Source organism: Haliotis cracherodii, unplaced genomic scaffold (genome assembly GCF_022045235.1).
Source record: "Haliotis cracherodii isolate W230 unplaced genomic scaffold, xgHalCrac1.p SCAF_2, whole genome shotgun sequence".
NCBI lineage: Eukaryota > Metazoa > Mollusca > Gastropoda > Lepetellida > Haliotidae > Haliotis > Haliotis cracherodii.
In genome coordinates this window covers 12,823,829-12,843,437 of record NW_027266275.1, presented here as the reverse complement: position 1 = coordinate 12,843,437, position 19,609 = coordinate 12,823,829, and the positions used below count along the sequence as shown (strand labels likewise).

At 41.9% G+C, this 19,609-nt stretch overlaps 1 protein-coding gene across 2 annotated transcripts; it reads left to right on the top strand.

Moving 5' to 3' along the window:
• The first annotated feature begins 3,428 nt into the window (after positions 1-3,428).
• On the top strand, positions 3,429-14,988 carry LOC139469811 (trans-Golgi network integral membrane protein 2-like). Of its 2 annotated transcripts, XM_071252108.1 has the most exons (4): positions 3,429-3,958; positions 6,954-8,500; positions 10,103-10,198; positions 12,097-14,988. In XM_071252108.1, exons 1-4 carry the CDS (start codon positions 3,442-3,444, stop codon positions 12,103-12,105), a joined length of 2,169 nt encoding a protein of 722 aa, XP_071108209.1. In that variant the 5' UTR covers positions 3,429-3,441; the 3' UTR covers positions 12,106-14,988. The 2 variants fall into 2 exon arrangements, with proteins under 2 accessions (XP_071108209.1, XP_071108208.1); XM_071252107.1 differs by having other exon boundaries at positions 10,103-14,988.
• Positions 14,989-19,609: the final 4,621 nt, after the last annotated feature.

Sequence of the window (19,609 nt, the reverse complement as noted above, 5' to 3'; positions counted from 1 at the left end):
TGATGTATCTTTCATGCGCGGATACATGATACATCTTCCATGAGCGGATACAGGCTGTATCTTCCATGTGCGGATACAGGGTGCATCTTCCACGCGCAGATACATGATGTATCTTCCACCCACGGATACATGATGTATCTTTCATTCGCGGATACATGATGCATCTTCCACGCGCAGATACATGATGTATCTTTCATGTGCGGATACAGGGTGCATCTTCCACCCACGGATACATGATGTATCTTCCACGCGCGGATACATGATGCATCTTCCATGCGCGGATACAGGGTGCATCTTCCACGCGCGGATACATGATGTATCTTCCACGCGCGGATACATGATGTATCTTCCACGTGCGGATACAGGGTGCATCTTCCACGCACGGATACATGATGTATCTTCCACGCACGGATACATGATGCATCTTCCACGCACGGATACATGATGTATCTTCCACGCGCGGATACATGATGCATCTTCCACGCGCGGATACAGGGTGCATCTTCCATGCGCGGATACATGATGTATCTTTCATGCGCGGATACATGATACATCTTCCATGCGCGGATACAGGCTGTATCTTCCATGTGCGGAAAAAGTGTGCATCTTCCACGCACGGATACATGATGTATCTTTCATGCGCGGATACATGATGTATCTTCCATGAGCGGATACAGGCTGTATCTTCCATGTGCGGATACAGGGTGCATCTTCCACGCGCAGATACATGATGTATCTTCCACGCACGGATACATGATGTATCTTCCACGCACGGATACATGATGTATCTTCCACGCACGGATACATGATGTATCTTTCATGCGCGGATACATGATACATCTTCCATGAGCGGATACAGGCTGTATCTTCCATGTGCGGATACAGGGTGCATCTTCCACGCGCAGATACATGATGTATCTTCCACCCACGGATACATGATGTATCTTTCATTCGCGGATACATGATGCATCTTCCACGCGCAGATACATGATGTATCTTTCATGTGCGGATACAGGGTGCATCTTCCACCCACGGATACATGATGTATCTTTCATGTGCGGATACAGGGTGCATCTTCCACGCGCAGATACATGATGTATCTTCCACCCACGGATACATGATGTATCTTTCATGCGCGGATACATGATGTATCTTTCATGTGCGGATACATGATGCATCTTTCATGTGCGGATACAGGGTGCATCTTCCACGCGCAGGTACATGATGTATCTTCCACCCACGGATACATGATGTATCTTTCATGCGCGGATACATGATGTATCTTTCATGTGCGGATACATGATGTATCTTTCATGTGCGGATACATGATGCATCTTCCATGCGAGGATACAGGGTGCATCTTTCATGTGCGGATACATGATGCATCTTCCATGCGAGGATACAGGGTGCATCTTTCATGTGCGGATACATGATGCATCTTCCATGCGAGGATACAGGGTGCATCTTCCATGCGCGGATACATGATGCATCTTCCACGCGCGGATACATGATGCATCTTCCACGCGCGGATACAAGCTGTATCTTCCACGCGCGGATACATGATGCATCTTCCACGGGCAGATACATGATGTATCTTTCATGCGCGGATACATGATGTATCTTCCATGCGCGGATACAGGCTGTATCTTCCACGTGCGGATACATGATGCATCTTCCACGCGCTGATACAGGCTGTATCTTCCACGCGCGGATACATGATGCATCTTCAATGCGCGGATACAGGGTGCATATTCCACGCGAGGAAAATGAGAGGTGCGTCATTTAACCACAATAAATTACAAGCGCTAAATGGTGCTGGTTTTCGGACGCGTGAGAAAAAATCGTAGTTTTCTCTCTAATCACATGAAGTTCATGAACAACTGTAAAACTTCTCATTCACTTTAAATGAAAACTTTCTCTTAAAAACAAGCCATCACCTGAATAATTACAATTTCTGTGTGATGCTACACTTCACGTTGTAACGTATGATGTCCCAAAACATATGATCCGACATTATATACAAGTTTTCGTGTGAGCAATCTGCGTTTGGTAGTCGTGTTTTTCATCACCAGATGAGTTATTTGCTTTTGTTCGCCCTGCCACCCGAGCACATATCTTGAATTCCGCGTTTGGCTTCTCTTATTTTTCAAGGTTTGATAATTGTTATAAAAAAAGGTGATATTTTAATCCATTACCGTATTCGACGTAATAAGCGCCCACGGCGCTCTCAAAATTAGAAATAGGGGGCTCTTATTAGAATATAATTTTAGTGAGAAAAAAAAACAGAATTGAAAGATCGTAAATTTCGTGGTTTTATGCTGACAGCCCGAAATGATACAAAAGAAAAGTATTGCGTATTATACACGACAGATATATTTTCCAGAATTTAATTGCTAATTAGGATTGTTCACTAGCCAATATATTAGCAAATATCGCCGTGGGCGCTTATTACGTCGAATACCTCTCTAACTGATCAATAATCTTCAAGTTTGATAAGATCCATTTCACTTGTGCTCCATTTATGATATGCACATAAAGTATAAATACGATTTGATAAGGTATTATCCATTTTGACACGACAATTAGGGCGTTTTGACCAAACCGCCTGGTCAGTTTTGGAGCTAGCCGTTTTGGCTCGTAGCCTTGTACTTCGTGAGAACCTGTTGCCAGGTTGTGTTTTGTGATTAACTGTTCTGTTTCCAGGCGTAGACTCGAATGTCACATTTTGCTGGTGTAACCTGACTTGTGAAGTACTCAAATATGTATCACAAGTAATTTAAACGACAGTTTCGGACCTTGTTTACCAGTTTGGAATATACGCTAACGTGCTCCATCGCAACATAATATTGCAAATCATTATAGGAATTGTCTCCCTTTAGTAGTTCATCCACAAGCTCCTTCCCAGCGCGTGACACCTTCGTTACACTCTCGGTAACATCGCTGCCACCAGTGTGGGCGCGGCCATTTCAAGAATCTTGAAATTTGCCCTCCAACCCCATATGTAGTAACGTTTATACTTTTGTTTATGTCTCTGGGAATGCCATCATATTTCAATTTGAAAAGGTTTACGACTGACCATGTTTTCCAGATGAATTCACTTTGTTGTTTTGATAATCGGATTGGTTCGAGATTGCAGACTAACGGAATATCAACCAACTTCTCCCTTACATTCTTACTATATCAATAACACGATAGTTTTAATGAAACAGAAATTCAAATTGACAAACGAAGAAAGTAATTTAGCAGCGATAAGTGTATTCGGCGTCACGACAGTCGTCACTTGTTTGTAAACATAACGGTCATTCGGTTGCGAGTTCAACTCCAAGCATGGTTGTGGCCACCTATTCACAGTGGGGAGTTTTGACTGGTGGCAGCGATAGTATAGAGAGCTCCGGGAACGTACTATCGCTGTGAGGAGCTTGGTTCATCCACGCTGACAACATGGCGGCGACCAACAGAAGAGATGGGGTCCGAATTGGATTGATGTTGTTATTGTTAACTGTGAGTTATATCAGGGCGCAGGATGAACCTCAGGATGAAGAAGGCGATTGGTTTGCAGAGTTTTTGGATTTGAGAAACAGCTGCAAATTCCCAATGTTCTCGATCGGGTTCCTTATAGAGCCATCAGGAAAATTCTATTACGAAGTATGCAAAACCACACAGCCGGACGGTGATCTGTCGAGGTTGTGTCAAAAAATGTTCGATCTCACCTTATACATGTGTAACCAAACCCAGGTCTCAGAACAGAAAAAGAAGACAATCGATACACAAATGTCTTCAGAGCTTATGAAGTTTGCGAAAGATGAAACACCGTTTTGTACGAGACTTGAAAGAGACAGAAACTCTTCCAATTATCTAGGAACCTATCTGCCGAAAGATATGAATTGTGAGACGGCGTGTAAAAAGGATGTTGCAGAAAAACTGTGTGAATTCAACTTCTTTTCAGTAATTGTTTACGGTACGTATAATCACCACATTTGAGTATCACAAAGTATACAGCCTAATGGTGTTATTAATATTTCTGTACGAATTTCCCTGAATATTACCAAATAATTTTGACAGGTGACTACAACATGTGCAGCAGGGTTGGCGAGAATCGGAGCTGTTATAGAATATATTCGCCAAATTTTTCTCATTTAAGCATCCAAGGTGAGGTGAAGTTGTGTTTAACCTCGCGTCCAAGATTATTGCACTTATATAGCGACGTGCATGCACGAGTGTGTGTGGCTTCTTGTACTAGTCCGGACTGATGCCGATTTATAGTGCTAGCTCACTGAGATACCATGCCGCAGTTTAACATGAATACCCCACTCAGACACAGTATACTGACTCTGAGCAGACCAGTCCTTGTTTTAGCCCCTTAATGCTGAGCGCCAGACAGGGTAACAACGAGTACCATCTTTTAATAAACGTCTTTTGGTATGACGCGGCCAGGGATTGAACCCCGGACCTTCCGCTCTCCGGGCGGACACTCTACCACTAGACCAGTGGGGCGGTTTAAGCATCCAAGGGCTAAGAGTAGAGTTTGTTTAACTCAAATAAGGGAATGCCTTCAAGTTGGGCCAAGAAAAGTTGGGCTGGGTCAGCTGGTAATACTGAAAATGGATTGCAGAATAATAAAACGAAACATGCATATCTAGGCAGATTTCAAATGTCCACAAACATACAGTTTTGCTCATTTAATTGAGTTTGAATCAAAATGCATCTTCAACAATGTAATAAACTGATAATTATGACTACATACTGTGAGTCCTCTTAGAAAAGTAAGTGTCTTGACTGTGTGTTTTATTTGATGAGGTTTCTCACCGACCTAAGCATATAGGGGTGTGATGTCCTGGGCAGGATATAACAGTGTTTTGACTACTCTTCTTTCATTGATGAACGTGTTGCATTGAAGCAGCGTGCGAGATCCATGAAGTAGTCTGAATAACCTTTCTTAAGGCACAGCTCATGTTCGTCATACTAAGGGGTGACAAACTGATTAAATAATCGCACAGGAGAATCTAACTCCCATTGCCTACTTTAAGAAATAGAAGCTTTCGTAATGAGTTTATTAGTCTGTACTTTACCAATAGTGGTCATTGTGGTGTAATGATATGGTGAAACAGTGTTGTAACCCAACACAAGGAACATGACACAATGACCCGTGAAGATCCGGGGTAGAATAGGCCTTCAGCAACCCATGCTTGCCGTAAAAGGCGACTATGCTTGTCGTAAGAGGCAAGTGACGGGATCGGGTGGTCAGGCTCGCTGATTTGGTTGATGCATGTCATCGATCCCAATTGCATGGATCGATGCTCATAATATTAATCACTGGATTGTCTGTTCCAGACTCGATTATTTACAGACCGCCGTCATATAGCTGGAATATTGCTGAGTGCAGCGTTAAACAACAAACCATGAGTGTAAGCTATCAGGCAGCATGGTCATTGTAGGGGGGTGGATATGTTTGTATCAAAGACACTTTGTGTTTGTGAAATGATGAGCTGTTCAGAGTTGCGTCCTTTGGGCATGCCAGAAATCAATGATCGTGGGTTGGAATCCTGGTTTTACCTGTTTTACATGTTTCTAGGTTTGTCAGCACCATACCCGACCTGCATCACTTTAGGCTTTCCTCCCTCACTGGCTGGCACACAATGTAATGTGATGTAATTGGAAATCTATTCAAAGCAACGTTAAGATCCAACTCACTGGCTGTAAAATGATAAAAAAATAGCTATGAACATCATGAACATTGAACATGGGTATGTTTCATTTTCAGGATATTTAAACAAAAATGAAAGTGGATATGATTCTCTGTGAAGCTGATTTGCCACCTTTAAATTGTTAAAGGTGATTAATACAAATAGTGTGATAGTGAGGCCATAGTTGTCACTATTACCAAGTAAAGAATATCGTCATATCATGCATATGAACATGGTCACTGATTGTAGTTGCTGGATCTTGTGTGCATCTCTTCTGAATCTATTTTGTCAAAGAATGTATTGTTTTTGGATGATTATGATCCCAGCAGTGTTGTTTGGTTACTCCTTTGGTTCAAACTATGTGCATGTACATTGACAACCAAGAAAATACCAGGTAAGCTGCACAAACATGTGGCCATTCTTCAGCCTGCTCCGGGTTACAATTTACAGGATGATATGTTGGTGGCAGTTAACCTTCTGACTGACCCATGAAAATAGCCTGTGTACTATGGCTGTGCCGAGTTTATTTGCGAGTGACGTTGTGAAAACCGCTCACCTTCATCTAAAAACGACGTAACGTAACAACGTTAAAACCCCCAGTTTTCAAATTTCACACTAAAAAGGTTCAACCATTTCCCTAAATGGCTATGTAAATATTGTAAAGCATTAACTTGATATCAGTTATAGCTTGGCATACATATTGAATATGCGATTTTTTACAAAATGTCCATGGCGGCTATTTTGTTGATATTGCGCACTGGATACTTTGTGAGTCTCGTCAGGTTGAAAATCTCCAATAAAATGAATAATGTAAAAACCAAATACATTTTATTTCCATTCTTTTTTTTATAGATGTTTCAGAAGGACATGTATGTCCCTCTGGCACAGCAACTGCGTTTTGTGTAGGGACATATACGTCCAAATGGCATCCAGGGAGTTAATGTAGAAATTTCTCACATACTGTATTTTCTTGAGTATAGTGCGCACCCATGTATAATGCACACCCCCCTCTAGCGGGTTTGATATTGTGGAAAAAAAGAAATTTGAATATTATGCGCAGAAAAAAATTACACCATACCCTTTCAACAAACGAACGGGTGATGAGAAACTTTGTCAGTACAAATTCGAAATTTGAGATAAAAAATCACCAGACATGTTTATTTACAGTTTAAATTGTACTTTTTATACTTTTTTTATTTCAGTGATATGTTGTTGTCCTGTTGTAATCATGGAATTGTTTATAGTTATATCTTATTTTATTTTTTCCAGAAAACATCACTGCTGCTGCTGGACAAAGTGGACGTGAACCTAACCGTAGCAGCAGCTCTACTGGACCAATCGGTGTAGCTGGAGATATTAGTAGTGCTAAAACTACAGGAACTAATGTTGGGTCTCCGACACCTCCATTGGCAATTAAAAGTAATAACAAGACTGTTACAGTTGAAAACAAAGAGGGTGATACCAATACAGGTCAAGAAGTTAACAATACAGGATCACCCCTAAATGGTTCCCATGCATTGGTACCTGTCAATGGTTCTGCTGTTGAACCTAAAGGAACAGATGTTGTTACAGACCGACCAGTTGCAGTTGACAAAACTAATAAAACAACTGTTAAGGTGGAAGGGTTGAGTGGAAAAGACCCACATGAGACACCAGCCACTGTAGACCGTGATGGGCTGAGTGGAAAAGACCCACATGAGACACCAGCCACTGTAGGCAGTGATGGGCTGAGTGGAAAAGACCCACATGAGACACCAGCCACTGTAGGCAGTGATGGGCTGAGTGGAAAAGACCCACATGAGACACCAGCCACTGTAGGCAGTGATGGGCTGACTAGAAAAGACCCACATGAGACACCAGCCACTGTAGGCCGTGATGGGCTTAGTGGAAAAGACCCACATGAGACACCAGCCACTGTAGGCCGTGATGGGCTTAGTGGAAAAGACCCACATGAGACACCAGCCACTGTAGGCCGTGATGGGCTGAGTGGAAAAGACCCACATGAGACACCAGCCACTGTAGGCCGTGATGGGCTGAGTGGAAAAGACCCACATGAGACACCAGCCACTGTAGGCCGTGATGGGCTTAGTGGAAAAGACCCACATGAGACACCAGCCACTGTAGGCCGTGATGGGCTTAGTGGAAAAGACCCACATGAGACACCAGCCACTGTAGGCCGTGATGGGCTGAGTGGAAAAGAGAACCATAAGACATTAGGCGTTGAAGGCGGTGATGGGCTGAGTGGAAAAGAGAACCATAAGACATTAGGCGTTGAAGGCGGTGATGGGCTGAGTGGAAGAGAGAACCATAAGACATTAGGCGTTGAAGGCAGTGATGGGCTGAGTGGAAAAGAGAACCATAAGTCACTAGGCGTTGAAGGCGGTGATGGGCAGAGCGGAAAAGAGAACCATAAGACATTAGACCTTGAAGGCGGTGATGGGCTGAGTGGAAAAGGGAACCATAAGACATTAGACGTTGAAGGCGGTGATGGGCTGAGTGGAAAAGAGAACCATAAGTCACTAGGCGTTGAAGGCGGTGATGGGCAGAGCGGAAAAGATTCCCATGAGACACTAAGCACTGAAGGCGGTGATGGGCAGAGCGGAAAAGATTCCCATGACACGGATAGCGATTTTAGTGAGCCTGGTGATGGCCGGAGGCAGCCTGTTGTCCATAGCGATACAGCTAAGTCACCAGTACAGATAAAGAAACTAGAAAAGGAGTACGAGGCTCCTTCATCTGGCAACTTCATGGCTTACTTCCTGACCGCTGTGGTGCTGTGTATTGCTGGATACGTGGTTTTCCACAATAAACAAAAGGTAATAGTGCTATTGTATATGGTTGGTGTGGTTGGCATGGTTAAACATGTTATTAAAGGCTGGTCACTTTCCTATATATATATACACACACACACACACCGTACGGACCTCCATCAATGTCCATAAATGCGAAAACGTATTGAAGTCAATTATTTTATATAAATGTGTCAATGATAACTCCACAGACATCATTTAACACTTAAAACATTTGTAGACAACAATATAAATTCAGCCATATGTGTTAGCACAATAATGCACCACAGGCCCCGCCCATTCAATTATTATGCAATCGAGGCACAGTAGTCTGTTGGTGGGTGAGTGTAAGCGTAAGAGTGAGTTGGGTTTAACGCCGCTTGTAACATTATTCTAGTTATATTGCGGCTTAATGTGGGAGGAAAGCCTGAAGTTTCAGGTCTCAGACGTTGACCACTTCGGTGAAACCCACGAGCAGTGGTATGGTGCTGACAAACCTAGAAACATAATCGGGGCGAACAGGTATTCGAACCCACAATCATAGGTTTCTGGCATGCCCAAGGGACGCAACTCAGCACAGAGTATCGCAGGGCCTTAGATGACTGGGCCACCCATGCCCCCAGTCTGTTGGTGGGTAAAGTCTATTATTGTGTTTTGTTTATGGAACCATAAATGACAAATAAATGCTTGCTCAGGTAATCAAATGCCATCAAAACACTTGCAATTTGTTTATGTCACATTATCAGTGTATACACTTGTGACTAATGTTATGGCTTTGTCCAGTGTTGTAGACAAGGTAGACGGGGTAGAGGTGACTTGTATTTTCATTGAAGAAGCTGATAACAGGATGAATAAAGAGGATCGAAGGGGTTTTAATGTTTAGTTTTACGTTATTGAACAAAATTAATTTAACAAAATTCTCAATTTAAAAAAAAAAAAATGCTTTTTGGTTCCCAATATGCGATGGGAATTTAGTTTGGAATCCTAAAGAAATTCGTGTAGGTATCCTGATCTTGAAAGACCTGGGCCCACTTGCACAAAGCGATCTTTGCGCTAAGATGATCGTAACTCCCATACTTTAACATAGGCTTACAATAGCCTTAGTGCTAAGAATGCTTTGTGCAAGTGGGCCCTGGATAGATTGTTTCTTTTTCATTGTGTATAGGGAGTTAAAATACGGTCACTCTCAATCACTAATCATGCTAATGAGAATAAACAGCTTGTGTAAAAAATAAAAAATTACCAAGAACAATTTTAATTTTGAAAGAATGGATATGATGGATGAATGTGATTAAATTCTTTTGAACATGTAGAAAGCCTAAAAGTTTTTGTCTTCAGCCTAATAATTCACATTACACCTTATGCAAGTTTGGTCTTCGAAGAGAAAGGAGTTTTCAGTCATACAGGTACTTTTCGCTTTGAGTTCATGTATTGTTCACTGTTGGATGTGGGACAACAAATCCCCAGATGTGCCATTTAGAATGTTTTAGTATACCACAGAATGGAAGATAGGAAATGTTGGCACTCCGAGAACAGGTATCTGCTAAAAATAGATTTTTTGTTTTCAGTGAAAATAAGATTAGATAATTTGTTGCTGTCTCATTTGAAATGGTAATGTTTGTTTGACAGATAATTGCTTTCGTCATCGAGGGTCGCAGCGGTCAAGGGAGGCGGCGGACCAATGGCAGCGGAGAGTACAAGAAACTACAGAGCAATGTGGAAGAGGTGATGCCGTCACTCGACAAGTCAACGTCGGCTAAGAACTTCATATACTGAAATCTCATTTCATTATTTGCATTATTGGAGTCCAAGAAACAAAAGAGGATTAGACAGATTCTTTTTGGATTGTTTGATTGCAAAATTGTAGGACATGTTTCGAGGATTTTGTTTCTGAAACATGTGAAATCCTGGGCCCTGTTAGACAAAGTGATCTTGGCGCTATGACTACTATGTTAAAAGATGGGAGTTATGATCATCTTAGCGCTAAGATCGCTTTGTGGAACAGGGCCCTGTCCAAGCTCACCTTTTCTTTGTGATTGCATTACGTTATTTATTTTTTAATTTGAAGTTCTTGTGTCATAACAAGGAACACAATATAAGAGTTGTGTTAAATTTAATTTAAACAAGTTGTAGTTAGCACTGACATCCTTTTCCTGTGTTTCTGTTAAAAGTTTAAAATGTGAAATGAAGGTGTTAATTATGTTCCCTGACAAAAGATGTGGAAGGGGAGTTACGGATGTATTAACCGTAATCAATGTTAGTCACATTTTGTTTTCAATCACCTTGATCATTAGTTGGCCACATCACACTGCAAAAGGCGACTATACTTGTCGTAAGAGGCAACTAACGGGATTGGGTGGTCAGGCTTGCTGACTTGGTTGATGCATGTCATCGTATTCCAATTGCATGGATCGATGCTCATGATGTCAATCACTGGATTGTCTGGTCCAGCCTCGATTATTTACAGACCGCTGCCATAAAGCTGGAATATTGCTGAATGCGGCGTTAAACAACAACAAACAAAGCATATGAAAGGAGTAGGGACTTATCACAAAGTTGTTACAAAAGCTGGTAAATGATTGTGATGTAACAATTCTTATTGAAACTGAGTTCTATAGCCCTGTCCAAAGTGCTCAATCGATAATATACGATAATGACCAGAGGGAGAAATACAAAGTTTTTGAAGGTATTATACAATCTGTGACAAAAACATGATTCTACTGGCAACTTATCTCTTACACATTTTAAGATTTTAGCGTTAGCTTATAGACTTTTCATCTTCTAAACATACTAGGCCAAAAGATATGTTTTATTTTTTAAGTGAGTGAGTATGGTTTTATGCCAAATTAAGCAGTTTTCAAGCAATATCATGGCGGGACATTTATTTTTGTTTATAAAACCAGTTCTTCACATTGCATATTGCTTGTGTACTGATCATTATCAGGACTAGTGACTTAAATATGTGAAGGCTGTATTGCTAATATTACTAATCCTACTTGAATGTCTTTCTGTGATCGGCCTTCAGCTAGTATTGCACACTATCATCAATGCATATTCAGCACATTTGAAGTGGGTCCCATTCATAACAGTGTCATAGACCTGTTGTGGGAGCTCCATCATACTGTAGTCTCACTGTAGCCACCAAGACTGGGAGTTAACCATATCTTGCCGTGATGTTTGTGGGATGTCGATAAGAGCGGCGTAAGGACTGAAAATCATGGCAAAAGCCTTTTCTTGTATATGATAATGATGCTGTTTTTAGCAAATAGTTGATAATGAGACAAACTACTACCCACTTGGCACACACTGGAAGTAAATGGGACCGATCTGTCCATCAGGATCATTGTTATCCTATTGTTTATCAAAAAGTCCCTGTTATACCAAGGTCAATCATCTTGGTCAAAGGGAGATAACTCTCCGTGACTTTATTGTCTATAAATAATGATGGCTTACGCACCACAGATAAGAGTGAAGTTGGTGTATCGTCCCAGCCCTAACTATTCTGTAATTAGTTTGGCTATGCATAGAGTTATGTATAGGCTTATACTCCTGTCATGCTTTGCAATGTCTCTTGTCACCATCATCTTTGGGGTAAAGACCTCCTGTTTCTTGTGTATTTTCAGTCAGTGTGACTTGAGGATGACACATGATGACACCCACTCCTAACAACTGCATCCCAGGGGAGGTGTCGTGGCAGGTTAATTGGTATTAGTTTCCATGGTTACTGGCATCATGGTTATTGGTTATTGACATGTGCACATACTGGCCTTAGCCATTGGTTAGAGACGGCTCCCACCTATATTTAGTAACCATTAGCTACTTAAGAACTTCAGACCTCAGTGTGGTTTAAATTTTGGATGTTTTAACGTGTTGAATATTCAGGAAAAATAAGTCTTTGTTTAGATATTTTTATCTGATTACATATCTGCAGTTTGGGAAAATATAAGTAGTTACTTCTCATGTAAATGGTGTGTATGGTGGTCGGTCCTCTTTTCTTAAGAGTATTAATTCTGTTGAATTGTATTTTGTGACAAATTGGAGGTGTTGTACCAGAGCTCCAGATAAGCTTTTGGTGTTGTGGGCATTTTAAAATCATTGGGTATCAGTAATTCTATCTGGGTATTCAAATTTCTGTTACCCACTAGTTTTTTCACATTTGGGTATTTAAGTTAAATATTTAAAAACACTATTCATCTAGTCCCTGCAAACTGGTGTTGTGTGGGTTCGAGAGCTTTATTTGATACGCTTGGATTTTATTTTACTGCGTATTTCTGCATTTCTGATGCGTATTTCACACAGATACGCAGCTTATCTGGGGCTCTGGTTGTACCCTGTTAACTGTACATGGGGTTCTGAGAGACAAGGATGATTATTTGTTTAGCCTAAATGTAAGACTGACATCTCTCACCATGATGTTCTTCACAACCAAAGGACATTTTATTTCCAGATTGTATATTTTGATACTCGTTTGATGATAAATGTTGGAGATGTGTCATGTTCTATTCAGAACATGTTTACATTTTTTCATAAGTTTCCTAGACAGGTGAGTTTTGGTAGTTCATGTAGATTCTCCCAAGTGCCTGTGATATTTTCTGGAAATATTTTGAAATCTGATTTCATAACTGGATGCAGTATTAAATCAATTACCACACGAATATCTGCCTTTCTAAATTGTTCTAAATAACCATGTTTACTGACATTTTGTATTGGTTTTCTAATAGTCAAACACTGTTGTGGCGAACTTATGTTTGACTTGAAGTAATAACCTTTGTCCCTGATTATTCCTTCTTTAGTCATCCTTTTGGGTTGTGCTGAACCTCGGATAATTCGAAGCATTTACATAGGTCCTTCAACTTCGACCCAACAGTGTTTGACTGTATTGATAAACAAAATTGGTTCGATGTTAAGGATTTCTTTTCAATGTCGGAAACATTGACATGAGTATGTGGCCTGTCATTGGCAGAAACATTGACAGCTTCATAATGATCATAGGCACTTAGAGTAGAGTGACAAATATTTGTTTCATCTCATGTCAATGACCAGGGTTTATTGGCAGAAGGATTTTTTCCTCACCATGTATATATAACAGAAAACGTATGCTTATTATGCACTCACAATCTTATGAAAACATTTATTTTCTTGATGAACATAATAAATGAATCCTTAATGTGTTGAAGTTACCTGGACATTCCATTCCCGACCATTTGACTTTACAAGATCCTTGAAACTGTTAATATTAATTTTTGTATGTATGTGAACTTGTGTCCTTTGCTTTCATTACATTTGTACAAGATCTGACCATGCTCATGCAATAATGACCGGAGCACCACTTTCCCCATGCCACAAAGTCTATTACTTTATTCGATGTAATAAGCGCCCCGCTCTAATAAGCGCCAACGGAGACATTTGCTAAGATATTGGCTAGTGAACAATCCCAATTAGCACCCCTTCCAATTGATCAATGTACGCAATATTTTTTTAATTCGCGTATAATATGCACGTGTGTGTTATATGCAACCTTAATTATGGGCATTCAATTCTGGAAAAATATATCTGTCGTATATAAACATTTCAGGCTGTCAGCATAAACCACGAAATTTATCTTTTTTCACCAAAATAATATTCTAATAAGAGCCCCCCTATTTCTAATTTTGAGAGCGCCCTGGGCGCTTATTACGTCAAATACTGTTTGATCATATCTACTATACTGGAAATAGGAGACCAGTGCTACAAATATGGTCACATCTCCTTTACATGGACAGGGTCAAATGTTTGATGTTTGATATGTCACATAATTCGTTAAGATGTGAGACATACCACCACACCTACTCCTAAAACTTACTCCTAAAACTGTTGACATTCTAGCATTTCATCTCATTTTATGTTGATGGATGGGGAGGTATTTTCAAAGTCAAATTATGACAGTTAGGGCAGGCATCTACTGACATAAACAGTATGTACCCTGAAAATTTAATTTTGTTCGATGGAAACCTTGCAAACCAGGTAACCTTGAGGAACTAAGATATTCATCTGATATGTCATTTTGAACTGCTCTCTTAAGGAAACATGATAGCTGATATGTCTTTGTATCCAGTAGGCAAAAAAGCTGTTACAATCTCCAAACTATAACATGAGACATGTTTAATAATTTCACTCTGATAATAAGGCATGAAAGCTACTTATCTAACATTTAACTGATGAGTCTCTGCTTGTAAAACAACATAAATAGTGTCGTATGACAGTCAGTGAAGCATGTTAAAATGTCAGTTTGAACTTGTCATTTGTAGTGCTTGCACCTAAGACTATCTGGACTGAGATCCAGCCCGCAAAGTTAAGGAAGCTATCCGACCCTGGTTACTGGTGGGGTGGCCAGGTACTTGCCCTCTGTATTCTATAGGCCCTCCTCCACTGATGGAGACAACTGGTGTTTATGTCAGCTGTCATAAGTACGACCCTGGTTACTGGTGTGGTGGCCAGGTACTTGCCCTCTGTATTCTATAGGCCCTCCTCCACTGATGGAGACAACTGGTGTATATGTCAGCTGTCATAAGTACGACCCTGGTTACTGGTGTGGTGGCCAGGTACTTGCCCTCTGTATTCTATAGGCCCTCCTCCACTGATGGAGACAACTGGTGTATATGTCAGCTGTCATAAGTACGACCCTGGTTACTGGTGTGGTGGCCAGGTACTTGCCCTCTGTATTCTATAGGCCCTCCTCCACTGGTGGAGACAACTGGTGTATATGTCAGCTGTCATAAGTACGACCCTGGTTACTGGTGTGGTGGCCAGGTACTTGCCCTCTGTATTCTATAGGCCCTCCTCCACTGATGGAGACAACTGGTGTATATGTCAGCTGTCATAAGTACGACCCTGGTTACTGGTGGGGTGGCCAGGTACTTGCCCTCTGTATTCTATAGGCCCTCCTCCACTGATGGAGACAACTGGTGTTTATGTCAGCTGTCATAAGTACGACCCTGGTTACTAGTGTGGTGGCCAGGTACTTGCCCTCTGTATTCTATAGGCCCTCCTCCACTGATGGAGACAACTGGTGTTTATGTCAGCTGTCATAAGTACGACCCTGGTTACTGGTGTGGTGGCCAGGTACTTGCCCTCTGTATTCTATAGGCCCTCCTCCACTGATGGAGACAACTGGTGTTTATGTCAGCTGTCATAAGTACGACCCTGGTTAATGGTGTGGTGGCCAGGTACTTGCCCTCTGTATTCTATAGGCCCTCCTCCACTGATGGAGACAACTGGTGTATATGTCAGCTGTCATAAGTACGACCCTGGTTACTGGTGGGGTGGCCAGGTACTTGCCCTCTGTATTCTATAGGCCCTCCTCCACTGATGGAGACAACTGGTGTTTATGTCAGCTGTCATAAGTACGACCCTGGTTACTGGTGTGGTGGCCAGGTACTTGCCCTCTGTATTCTATAGGCCCTCCTCCACTGGTGGAGACAACTGGTGTATATGTCAGCTGTCATAAGTACGACCCTGGTTACTGGTGTGGTGGCCAGGTACTTGCCCTCTGTATTCTATAGGCCCTCCTCCACTGATGGAGACAACTGGTGTTTATGTCAGCTGTCATAAGTACGACCCTGGTTAATGGTGTGGTGGCCAGGTACTTGCCCTCTGTATTCTATAGGCCCTCCTCCACTGATGGAGACAACTGGTGTATATGTCAGCTGTCATAAGTACGACCCTGGTTACTGGTGGGGTGGCCAGGTACTTGCCCTTTGTATTCTATAGGCCCTCCTCCACTGATGGAGACAACTGGTGTTTATGTCAGCTGTCATAAGTACGACCCTGGTTACTGGTGTGGTGGCCAAGTACTTGCCCTCTGTATTCTATAGGCCCTCCTCCACTGGTGGAGACAACTGGTGTATATGTCAGCTGTCATAAGTACGACCCTGGTTACTGGTGTGGTGGCCAGGTACTTGCCCTCTGTATTCTATAGGCCCTCCTCCACTGATGGAGACAACTGGTGTTTATGTCAGCTGTCATAAGTACGACCCTGGTTAATGGTGTGGTGGCCAGGTACTTGCCCTCTGTATTCTATAGGCCCTCCTCCACTGATGGAGACAACTGGTGTTTATGTCAGCTGTCATAAGTACGACCCTGGTTAATGGTGTGGTGGCCAGGTACTTGCCCTCTGTATTCTATAGGCCCTCCTCCACTGATGGAGACAACTGGTGTATATGTCAGCTGTCATAAGTACGACCCTGGTTACTGGTGGGGTGGCCAGGTACTTGCCCTCTGTATTCTATAGGCCCTCCTCCACTGATGGAGACAACTGGTGTTTATGTCAGCTGTCATAAGTACGACCCTGGTTACTGGTGTGGTGGCCAGGTACTTGCCCTCTGTATTCTATAGGCCCTCCTCCACTGATGGAGACAACTGGTGTTTATGTCAGCTGTCATAAGTACGACCCTGGTTAATGGTGTGGTGGCCAGGTACTTGCCCTCTGTATTCTATAGGCCCTCCTCCACTGATGGAGACAACTGGTGTATATGTCAGCTGTCATAAGTACGACCCTGGTTAATGGTGTGGTGGCCAGGTACTTGCCCTCTGTATTCTATAGGCCCTCCTCCACTGATGGAGACAACTGGTGTTTATGTCAGCTGTCATAAGTACGACCCTGGTTAATGGTGTGGTGGCCAGGTACTTGCCCTCTGTATTCTATAGGCCCTCCTCCACTGATGGAGACAACTGGTGTATATGTCAGCTGTCATAAGTACGACCCTGGTTAATGGTGTGGTGGCCAGGTACTTGCCCTCTGTATTCTATAGGCCCTCCTCCACTGATGGAGACAACTGGTGTATATGTCAGCTGTCATAAGTACGACCCTGGTTACTGGTGGGATGGCCAGGTACTTGCCCTCTGTATTCTATAGGCCCTCCTCCACTGATGGAGACAACTGGTGTATATGTCAGCTGTCATAAGTACGACCCTGGTTAATGGTGGGGTGGCCAGGTACTTGCCCTCTGTATTCTATAGGCCCTCCTCCACTGATGGAGACAACTGGTGTTTATGTCAGCTGTCATAAGTACGACCCTGGTTACTGGTGTGGTGGCCAGGTACTTGCCCTCTGTATTCTATAGGCCCTCCTCCACTGATGGAGACAACTGGTGTTTATGTCAGCTGTCATAAGTACGACCCTGGTTAATGGTGTGGTGGCCAGGTACTTGCCCTCTGTATTCTATAGGCCCTCCTCCACTGATGGAGACAACTGGTGTTTATGTCAGCTGTCATAAGTACGACCCTGGTTAATGGTGTGGTGGCCAGGTACTTGCCCTCTGTATTCTATAGGCCCTCCTCCACTGATGGAGACAACTGGTGTATATGTCAGCTGTCATAAGTACGACCCTGGTTAATGGTGTGGTGGCCAGGTACTTGCCCTCTGTATTCTATAGGCCCTCCTCCACTGATGGAGACAACTGGTGTATATGTCAGCTGTCATAAGTACGACCCTGGTTAATGGTGTGGTGGCCAGGTACTTGCCCTCTGTATTCTATAGGCCCTCCTCCACTGATGGAGACAACTGGTGTATATGTCAGCTGTCATAAGTACGACCCTGGTTAATGGTGTGGTGGCCAGGTACTTGCCCTCTGTATTCTATAGGCCCTCCTCCACTGGTGGAGACAACTGGTGTATATGTCACATTGTTGTAAGTACATATCGTTTTGACATATTGTGGGCCTGACAGTCTTAATTCCAGTCTTAAGTAATTCCAGGGAGTGCTATTTATTACTGATGCCTCTTTGTTGAGTACATCAACAATAGGCCAATATTCCTGTAATTTGATTCTTTCAAAAGTGTAAAAAAATCATATGATCACCAGAGGTAGAGGCTGTGACTAAACAATAATATCAATTACTTTGCTCTTGATTATTTTCTGTAGAGGTGTTTCAAACTTGAGTGGGGATTATAATTAATAATATTTTGATAATTTGCAAAGTTAGATAGTTTATTTACTGAATTATAACCTTGTAGATGGTCAAACGATATGTGGCCTTTTCATTACACAGAGGGTGTTTGACAATCCTATTCATATTCCAGAAGGTATCTCATAGTTTGCTAACATTTGAAGTGACTGACATACTGGGGTCTGTCATGAACTCCTTGTTGGTAATTTTATCACTAACCATATCAGTAAATGTAGAATACATTTGTATTTCAAATTGTACTAATTTGTGCAGATATTCATTCCATTAAGGCGTGACATGTCTAGGCAGATATTGGGATGATGCATGATGCATGATGTTGCACTTTGTCTTGCTACTTCCATGATGCATACCCTTTTTTGTCTTGTAGATAGCCATGATGCAAACCCCCTTGTCTTGCCAATAAGCATGGTGCAGTGATACATATGCTTTGCCTTATGCATGTCATGGTAAATGTTTCCGGCACACTGGGAATGCACTCAGCAAGTATGCAAGTGTATTGTATCAGCATCAGGCAGGGATGAGGAAGATGACATGTTGTGTTTCAGGGAGCACAAGTGGGATGGAAGGTTTCGCTCCTGAGTGGGTACTCAGGGTAGACAAGTTGAGGAATCATAATGTTATAGTGTTGGGGTGTATTCAGTAGTGACAGTTTTGGATACTGTCAACTGTCTTATATAACAGTATTAGATTAATATAAAGTATTGGTGTTGTGTATATATAAATATATCTTTCCAGTGCAATCATCCAGCACATTTTTAGATTTTTTTCACTGAAACCATTTAAGTTCTTGAGATATTTTGAAAGGACGATTCATGAACCTAACTTTGATATAGTAAGGACCAAGTGATTGATAATACATTTATTTTAATGAATCTTTCAGTGACACATTTTTCATAACTATTATACCCAAAGAATTGAACTTGTGCACATTTAGCATGTGAAGACTTACTATTTGTTGTTGTGATTGATATCAGTAAAAAAGGATTTATGTACAAATTTCAAGCAGATGATTTCTCATATTTCAAGTTCATGTACAAAATTGACATTCAATCATTGTATACATAAGAAAACATTGCCATAACTTGATATCCTGTGTGTACATTTTTATGTGTGCCGACATGATTGTGGCCCTGTTGGGATTCCGAGTTAACTAGGTTCCCAGCAACCTCTTCTTGTCATGAGGTAGAGA

Bases quoted from the DNA above. Each gene is read 5' to 3' on its own strand.
- LOC139469811 (XM_071252107.1), top strand. From the start codon at position 3,442: ATGGCGGCGACCAACAGAAGAGATGGGGTCCGAATTGGATTGATGTTG. The intron at 3,959-6,953 runs GTACGTATAATC...TATTTTTTCCAG, and splicing joins CTTTTCAGTAATTGTTTACG to AAAACATCACTGCTGCTGCT. The intron at 8,501-10,102 runs GTAATAGTGCTA...TTTGTTTGACAG, and splicing joins TTTTCCACAATAAACAAAAG to ATAATTGCTTTCGTCATCGA.